The following is a 9,835-nucleotide window of genomic DNA, read 5'->3' on the forward strand; positions in this document are numbered from 1 at the left end:
AAGAATACCCCCAACGAAATTTACGCTATTCTTCTTATATTTACTCGCAATTTTTATAGATTAGCGATCTCACAGCGATCTTATTTTTATCGTATTTCGCAAAGTATGCTTAATTTTGATTCTTCTTCACATGTTACTCATTTTTACGAAAAAAATAACCACCCTGTTTTTTCAGGCTCATTGTGGGCTAAGCTTAACTCACAATGGGGTAGCCGGTGCTGAAGGACTTCTTTTCCCGGCCAGATAGGCATTATTTACATGAAACTGTTCTCCGACTTTTGGTTATTTTAATCGCAATTAATAGCAAAAATGATCAAAAGTAAATTGAAAACTACATCACAAACTGTTTAATTAAAAATTTTATTTCATTTTATGATAATATTTAACAATCCTGAATGAATGTTGCTGCTTTACCCGATTCGATATCCTTCTCTTTACCAAAACAATATTTACCTATTTTCTTATTACGTTCTCTGTAAAATTTAAAATGAATTAATTAATTTATATTGAATTAGTAAATTTTAATTAATAAAATTTCAAATTTTTTACATAGGTTAATAATATTATACTCACTTCATATCAACATAATTTAGAGGAATCACCTTAATATATTCTACATATAATTTTGGTTTTCGTAGAATTCCCCATGTTAATGGATTTTTTGGATCTCTGTGATGTTTCCAAGAGAATGTTACTGACTTAATATCTCCTAAAATATTCGATGTGGTAAATAAATATTTGTAGGTACTACCGTGATAAAGAGCTTCGTTTCTGTAATAAATAAATGAATTAAATTTGATAAATAAATTTATTAATTTCATGTTATTCGTGACATATATAATATCATCTCGCTTTACTTTACATTAAATGAATATTTAAATATTTATTATAACTTTTAAATTAAATTTACTTACTCTTTACTTAACGGAGCTTCAACTTCTTCCAAAGCTCCATTCAATGATACGGTCAATTTTCCCTCTTGATTTTTACTCGACTTTGCATTATACAATTTTACTTGAATGCCGTAATGATACACTATAAAAATAATACCAGTAAGTTTCCATTTACATTGAATTATATTAAATGATATGGCCTAAGCCCACCAGTGTCCGGGTGGATAAAACTACTGAACACTGGCAGTTGGCCACGAGTTCGGTCCTCATCAACGGACTGGCAGCATGAATATTTCCGGATTTTGTTCACGTATCTAAACAGACGGCAGTTTTCCATAAAAAGTCCTTCCAGGGTACTCCTTTGGCAGAGTTGCCCAAGTGTTGCGTTGGAAGGCAACGCAACACTTCCGTCAATACGTAAACAACGTTACTCAAAGATGGAAAATCTTTTGTAATTAGAAAGCCACGTCTCATTTCAGGGGATATCATAAGGGTTGCATGTTATATTTCAGACTGTCAGAGCCATCGAGAGCCTGTATTGGGAGTAAAGCTGGTCTTTTTCCCCCTTCGCGAGCTTCTTTAGCTATCTTTTTTCGAACAAATAAAACATGCGAAATGTTTTTTATTAATGAAATGCTGTCTTAAAGATTTTATTTTATGTTAATAAAAAATAACATTAATTTTATAAAGATAGTACCACACAGGCCCGTAAGTCTTCTCAGAGCTGAGAAAAAATACCTAGCTTTCCCTCCTTCTCGATGATCCTGCAAGTTGCATAAGTGTATGCATTCAATATATACGTAGCAAAAATATGTATTAATTGTTTTTTGATAGATAGTCTGTCTTCACTGAAAACACGCTTACAATTCAAAATTCGTAACAGAAAAATTAAGATTTGTACCATTTATATTGTTATCAAATCACACTAGAAACCACAAAAGCCATGAGTTTCCATCTATGGTATAGCTCATGTTTAAGGATCAATTATTTAATTATGCCGTCTCTAAATAAAATTCTAAATTTAAATTTGATAAAATATAAAATTTGATTTTTATTTTAAGTAGAAAGCGTAAATTATTCTTTAGAAAATGTATTAAAAATATTTCAATTAAGCACCCATGTTTGTTTTTAATCGTTCGCTGACTAATCATTTTATATATTCAGTGTTCTCACTAAAGAAAGGTAATTTCATTACAAAAAATCAATCACAAAAATAGAATGTTGTGATTTCTTACACATAATTTTTATAATATATTTTTAAGAGTATCCTTCTATTTAATAATATAGACATTGAGCCATTGTTCTTTGAAACATCTGCTACTGGAGTTAATTATCTCACTGGGATTACCGGAATTGATGAATCCGTTTGTGGCAGCTTAAACCTCCCCTCAATTGTGTTCTTGTTTATTTTTTCCTTTGGCTTTTAGACTCTGTACATCAATTTAGTTATACTTAAATACTATACTATAAATAATTAATCGAAATTACATAACTTACAGCAAAATGGTGATTTTCCGGTAGTTTTTAAAAACGTCTTCAATTGGAAATCATCCCTTTTATGTGGATAAAATTCGTATGCTCGAATACCCATAATACCACATTTGCTTCCATCTGGACCACATTCTGTGCATTTTCCTTCTAAGAATGTATCCCAATCTTTACAGCCAATTCCAACTGGGAGACAACCTCTACGATTAGTAGTTGCTATAAAGAAATCTATAGCTCTTTGATGGTTACAACTGATAAATCTTCGTGAACCTGGTTAATCATAAATTAAAAAATTCTTAAAAATAAAATATTTATTTTGGAAACTTTGAAATAATGGAAATATCAATATTATATATTACCTTCAACGAGACCGGATACAATGAACGAAGTAAATTTACTAGATTTACAACCTGGTTGATTTCGTCCATTGTTTGGATAGAAATCAATGTGGCCTACTTGTTGTTCCATTCCAAAACCTGAAATATATTACAATATATACGAATACGTGTTTATATCATTATTTAACAATATAAAATTGAGGTAACTTACCTAAAAGTAATATTGTTTTGGCATCTGAATGTATAACATCTACAAAATCAGCATCACTTGGATCGAGTCTTACAGTTGTAGGCATATTTTGGAAGAAAGGTTCAGCAGGATCCAATCCTAAAATAATAATAAGAAATAACATTCTAATGTAATAATTTGATCTATGTTTATGCTGATTAGCTACGATAATGCTATAAATTATTATTATTATTATTGTTTATTATATCAGCTTCAGTTCGAAGTAAATATAAAAATTTTAAAAAATATATTAAATTTACCAGTAATTCTTCCTACTGTAAGGTTATATTTTTGAACTCCTGCTCCTCCGTAAGATGCTATGTGAGATCCCAAACTGTGTCCAATGATATGTACTTTCATAGTTGATAACCCACATAAATCCTAAAATATGTGATTTTTCTTCTTAGTTAAGTGCAGTTTTAATATGACTTAAAACATTTTCCTTACCGTTAAAGTTTTGAGAAGAAATGCTATTTCTGCCCCTACAACTCTAGTATTAGCAGTAGCTTGAGCATATGGAGGTTTATTTCCTCCACTCCAGTCTACAATTATACAATTAATGTCTTCGTTTAACATTAGTTCGTCTTTTAGTTCCTATTTTAAAAATTTTAATATAATGAGAATTTCATTTAAAATATATTATAATTAGTAAATTATATTAAAATATTATTACTAATGTAAACTCACAGTGTATATTTAAAATTATTTTTCTTATAAATTTTAAATATTAATAATAATATCTAATAAGAAAATTTTACTATTTAAAATAAATTTTAGAAAAATTAAATTAATTTTGCCTACTCTATTCTTGTTTTCTACAGCATCTCTTTAATAATAGCGCCATTTTTTTTGTATTGTATGTGTTGTGCTTCTTTCTCCCATCAATTCAATCTAATCAAATTTCCTAGTTTTTAAGTGATGTACAGTATAGTAATGCCTCGGTACTCGAACAATCCGGTATTCGAATGCATGTTCGAGGAATAAAAACCACTCGGTAGTCGACTGTTTTGTTCGACCGAGTGCCGAGCAAACACGACCTACCATGACAAATGTTTTTATTTTAAGTTTAATTTTGTCATCCATAAAAAATTCTCTATGATAAAAATGAGTAACCATTTAAAAATAAAATGAAACTCTAGAGTTGTTTATCATCGTCAGACAAAATCATTGCTAAAATTAATAGACGTGTTTTCCCATCTATATTAGATATGGGTATTCCCAACAAAGAAAATGTGTTAATCTCCTCGTAGCTGTCGCTCAGTGCATAACTCCGCTAAACTTCCCGTAAACTTTCTCGTTTCTTGTTTTTTATGATATGTATGCCACTAGACTTATAAACTTTGTTAAACTTGTACTAAATTCCAGTTAAAATGTAATTAATTACATTATTTCTTATGGGAAAAATTCGTTCAATACCCGATCTGATCGGCACTCGAACTACCTTCTAGAACGAATTAAGTTCGAGTATCGAGTAGGGTTTCTCAAACGGGATCCCGGTTGTTTTTTTAACCCGGGAAATCCCGCAAATTTCTTAAAAATGCACTTTTTTCTTATTTTGTGTTAAGGTTGTAAAAATTTTGCAAATAGAAAGTATAATTAACTCATAAACTGCCCATAATACATTTGTATTTATTCATTTTAAACCCACTCGCTAGATTTTTAAATTTTTGCTCGTTATGGCATGTCACAAATGGTCAATAATCAATACGTAGCTTATTTGTGGCAGGACTCTGAAAATTCTTTACTTGTCAGAACCTGCAATATCTGGAATAATTGTGCTGATGTTGTCTTAATTTTTAACCATGCCCAGTAGCTTCAATAACTGCGTAACGCCAGGTCGTGCAAATTGAGCAAAGATACAAACGAGTACGAAGTCTGCAAGTATGAAGTTTTTCTTCATAAACCTGATTATTAAAGACAAACGAAGTGCTGAATTATCAGGCTATAAGCTTGATGTTTCTATTAAAGTAGCCGAGGTAGACAGATCAAGAATATTAAAGAGCAGAAGAAGGACTACAATCTCGAAAACGAACTAGAAATTTTCCAGGCAACAGGTGAAAAACATATAACATCCGTCTTCTCTTAAATGCATTAAACACGATTCTTCTCACTTCAATTGAATCGGAAAGGGCATTCTCGGGAGCGGGACTTTTCATTACTTAAATAAGAACCAGATCGAGTAATTGGAATATCGATCATCTTTGCTTTTTAAAACTTTATTATAAAAATTTACAATAATATTTTGTATTATGTTTTATTTAAAAAATGAAAATTACCTTTTAAGTTAGAAGTTTATTTATTTATTTAAATTTTCAACTCAATTCAAAGCATTTTGCTGTTGTTGTATGCAGTTTCCAGCAAACTTTAATAAATTTTTTCTATTTGAGAAAATTTCTACGTAATTCAAAGATAATTTTTAATATATATCTTACACAGCATTATTAATATGATTTTTGCGGTTGCAGAACGTATTAAATTACTTTAAATACTGAAAAATAATTATATCATTTGATTTCAAGATATTTTGTATATCCTAAAAATAATTAATTCTATCCCGGGAAACAGTTCACTTTTATCCCGGAATCCCGGAACAAGCAAAAGACCGGGAAATGAGAAACCCTATTTTCGAGGTATCACTGTGATTCAATTCAATAGTGAAAGTCATTGGAAATTTATAGGTCTACAATTTTTTCAAATTGCAACCCAATAATTTACCGAGAGCTCCTAATAAATAATTATTAAATAACGTTAAACCTATATTAACGTTGATTAATAATTTTGAAATCAAAAACGAATTAAGTCATCCGAAATTTGACATGGTCTGCAGTTTTTATTGGGTTTTTTTTTCTTTTTTAACTATTTCCTGTGTGCACTAAACAGTGTCGGTCTGTCAACAAATTTTGGTTCAGGAATAGGTTTATGTGTATATCGTCGGTCTACATTGTGTAAGGCCGAATGTCACTATGTAGGGGCCGTATCATGGCACTTTTCGCCCTGAATTGGAATAAGACATTGTTTTTAATTTGATGCATTAGACTGATAGACAGTGCTTGCATTTTGTTTATTAGTTTATTTTTTCTTGTGAAATATAACATATATTAAAATAAGGAACAGTCATCGAGTAAAAAGAACAGCACCCACCACTGTCATCAAGACGTCCTTTGTTTCATAATGAAGACTGATTTATCGGTAACGGAACGAGCCGAAATCATGATATAACATTTGACAATAAAATGAAACCTTAAAAACGGTAACACTTAATCTAAAGTTACAGAATCCTTTTAAAAAATAACCTTAAAAGTATCCAACATATAAATAATAATACAATCGTTAAATATGCTTTAATTCGTCGCTATCTGCAACGCAAACCTATTGAATCTAATAACGGGAGTGACCAGTCAGATACCGGATGGTACTATACAATACATACTACGATACTATAGTGACGGGACACTCATGTCAGACGAATGTCACGTATTGCAAAGGGGGTAAATTAATCTTCCATCAGCTGTAACGTGTTGCAACGCAACACTACATCTTACAAGCGGACATATCAGTCAAAGATTATTAGAGTTTTGCATTGCAATCGTTTTGTGATATTTTAAGTATTTTTCATATAAAAATATAGTGGAAATAGTATAAATGTATAGCGCTTTTAGTAATATGTAGACCCCAATTAAAAAATCATGGAGCGTTGGCTGAGAGAAGAGTTTTGAAGAAAAATGTAGCAAGTACTTCAAATGTTTCTAGTGATAAGGAGATTGAGAAAGAAGATTCAAACGAAGGTATAAATGCGGCACTAGCGTGTTTAAAATATTGAAAGAAAAGAGTTTAACTCTTCGCATTTCAACGATCAGTTTGAATTAAGTAATAATATTTGATTTCCATTATTAATCTTTTTTTTTGCATTTTCAATAAATTGTTTTGACGTTTCTATTTGCTGTTTTATCTACAGTCATTAAAAATTATCAGGGTTCCAACATTTTTTACAAAGATAAAAAAGATAAAATAAATTGGGAACCGCTGAGCTAGATGATGAGAAATGATGCCCAGTAGTGTAGCGTAGTGGAGGTAGCAGGGGCGGCCCCCCCGGGCGGCACTTTTAGGGGGCGGCAAAATTTCACAATAAATAATAATATCTTGTAAAAATTTAAACCTGTACAATACACAATAATGATGATTGTTCTTGCTGAAAAGTTCTTTAGAATTACTGTATATTTTAGTCTTTTAAATTGAGATACCTAAATAAGGGGGCGGCGAAATTTTCTTCCGCCCCGGGCGGCTGACACCCACGCTACGCCATTAATGATGCCTGACATATCTGAGACAGAACAGAGTGGATCAAGCTGTTGAAGTGTCAGACAGGTGGAAACCCAGAAAAATCCATGCGGTAGGCTTATTGGTTTGGTGCGTACCAGTGACCAACTACCAGTGTTTAGTGGTTGGAAGGAGCCTGACATATTTAGGACAAACAGTGATAAAAAAAGAAAAAGTTCCGTGGTTGCTCATTTAAATTTTATCCCGGGTCATCCGGAGTTGACATCTTAATCTTCTCGGTCATCGAGTGCAACCTAATGGTGAAAAATGAACTACGATACATTTGGGTTTTTTTAAAACTTTTTAAAGCCCCATGGACATTAAAGCCCTGGTCACACTATGCGATTTCCAGCCGCGCGGGCGACTGCAACCGCGACGGCTGTTCCCGTTAACTGGTAATCCCCCCTCGAAAACCGGCGCGACTGCAACCACAACTAGAAACAAAAAGTTTGTTCTACTGGCGACGGTTGCAAACGCGCATCCAATCAGAAAACGTCTTTGTGCCACGTCATACTTTGTGTTGTATATTTGTCAACATATCTTGATTATAACATTTGTATTAACTCAGTTTCAGTACATTTAAATGCTATATTTGATATAAATCAAATCTGAATTTATAAAAGTTATTGTTAGATTTATTTTAAAAAGTTTGATTACTTTTAATAATATACAATTGAATAAAATAAATGCTTATATAAAAGAAAAAAATATATCGATTATAAATGAATTAAATCATTCAAGCTTTCCTCTAAACAACACTTACCCTCAAATATTCACTTTTATAAGATTGATAAATAGCATCCAAAACTTCTGGGATAATGACTGATATCGAATTATGGGCCACTCTAAATTGATATGCCAAACTACGAAACGTTTCTCCTAAATTATATATAAGTATTGGTATTCATACGGATATATCCCCTATAACCTACGGCATCCGAAAGCCTTAATTCATTCATCAGCTGGTGAAAGAAAGCACGATTGTTTAGCCCGTTGATTTTCATTTCGTCAAGTTTTAACCCAGCATGAACGTTTTTTCTTATTTTTCTCTTCGTATATTCTCGCCAGCTCTAACAAAATTATCGCCTTTTTTCTTTTATTCATTCCAGAAAAGGAACTGCTTGCTATTTTAATAAGAAAAGTAGCTAAAATTCCGTAAATACTCTGAAGTAGAACGTAAAATGTCGGTAAACTCACGAAAGTAGACAAAAACAAGCTACTGTAATTTTATTGGTTTATTATAGGGTCACGTGTTCCGAGTTGCAACGTCAACGAACAATGTGTGACCACGAGAAGACGCGCGCGACTCGCGCTTGTTGCAGTTGCGGTCGCCTGCGCGGCTGGAAATCGCATAGTGTGACCAGGGCTTAAGACGGCCTTTTTAAATCATATCAATATCAATCCTAAGTTCGGCTACGTCCATGGAGTGGCCGAACCCAGTGGTGGTGAGGGATGGGGCCAGACATATCCGAGGCGAGCCCTCAAAAAATTTCTGGAGTTTTTCGATTTTTTTACTAATTCGTGCTTAAACCTGGGTTGCCAGAAAGTTATCTTTTCAGTTTCGGTCTTCCGTCTTTCTTATTTATTATTTTTCATTTTAGATTTTTCTTTTATTAGATAATTTTAGTTTGTCTATTTGATTTCTGACTTAAATGTTTGTTTAATTTAAAATAAATTATTTTATAAATGACTTACTTCTTGCCATTTTCCGAATAATTCTGTGTCCATAAATCCATGAGTAATTAATCTTGTAGGCTTATTGACATCAAGTGGCGAATCTTCAGAACATAGAGAACTTTTGTCATCTGTACTTAAAATATATGGCTCTCTAGGATTTTTGGATGTATAAAGTTTAAAACGCGTGTTTATAGTTTCTCGTGGCTGAGGTAACATATCAATAGGACGATATAAAGGATGAAAAAAGTCTCCTTTTCTTTCGAAGCATCCCAAATCTTTCATACAAATCTTGTCGGCTAAAATTATTAAAACAAAAGATTAAATGTAAAATATTTTGTTTTTCATTAAAATATTGGCATTTTAGAATACCTTTAGCGTTTACATCTTGGAGAAAAAGAAGGATTACTAATCCCGATAAAAGTACCGAAAAAACAAAAGGCTGTTTCATCTTCATCCTTCTATAATTTGTAATTAATTTAGTAATTGGCTCAGGCTTTATAATACTGCAACTTTCGATAATTTTTTTTATTATATTTTAGCTCACTATCTTAAAGGTGAAGGTGACCTTCTACGTTATGAATTTATCTAATCATCAGCTGTTTAGACACCTTATGAACATTTGCAGATGGTACGATATTTTGTATATTTTAATTGTAATCCTATCATTTATTTTTATGATTACTTTAATGAGAAATGCAAATATTAAAATTTCCGTTATTATATACTATTTAAACATTATTACTGTAAATTATCAAATTTATTGATAGAGGAATATTTTTCTGCAAACACATCTGTCCAAGTTGTTTTTAAATAATACTGTTTGTTATTTTCAATTTTAACTTTATCATATTTAGTATTGATTATCTTTTATACTATTTATTTCTTTCTGTCTC

General features: G+C 31.6%; 1 protein-coding gene across 1 annotated transcript; it reads right to left on the reverse strand.

Moving 5' to 3' along the window:
- Positions 1 to 341: 341 nt before the first annotated feature.
- Positions 342 to 9,441, reverse strand: LOC136986536 (pancreatic lipase-related protein 2-like). Its single transcript, XM_067284086.1, has 10 exons — positions 9,312 to 9,441; positions 8,961 to 9,238; positions 3,396 to 3,542; positions 3,209 to 3,329; positions 2,931 to 3,047; positions 2,741 to 2,857; positions 2,391 to 2,651; positions 915 to 1,035; positions 574 to 771; positions 342 to 473 (listed from the first exon to the last, which is right to left on the reverse strand). The coding sequence occupies exons 1-10, from the start codon at positions 9,394 to 9,396 to the stop codon at positions 383 to 385; spliced, it is 1,536 nt and encodes a 511-aa protein (XP_067140187.1). The 5' UTR covers positions 9,397 to 9,441; the 3' UTR covers positions 342 to 382.
- Positions 9,442 to 9,835: the final 394 nt, after the last annotated feature.

This window comes from Centruroides vittatus, unplaced genomic scaffold, assembly GCF_030686945.1.
Source record: "Centruroides vittatus isolate TY-2023 unplaced genomic scaffold, ASM3068694v2 scaffold_1152, whole genome shotgun sequence".
In the NCBI taxonomy this organism is placed as follows: Eukaryota; Metazoa; Arthropoda; class Arachnida; order Scorpiones; family Buthidae; genus Centruroides; species Centruroides vittatus.

Excerpts from the sequence above, each read along its gene's own strand:
- LOC136986536 (XM_067284086.1), bottom strand. The coding sequence starts at position 9,396 with ATGAAGATGAAACAGCCTTTTGTTTTTTCGGTACTTTTATCGGGATTA. Across the intron at positions 3,048-3,208 it reads TACAGTAGGAAGAATTACTG|GATTGGATCCTGCTGAACCT; the intron begins GTAAATTTAATA and ends TTATTATTTTAG. Across the intron at positions 772-914 it reads GAAGCTCCGTTAAGTAAAGA|AAACGAAGCTCTTTATCACG; the intron begins GTAAGTAAATTT and ends TATTTATTACAG.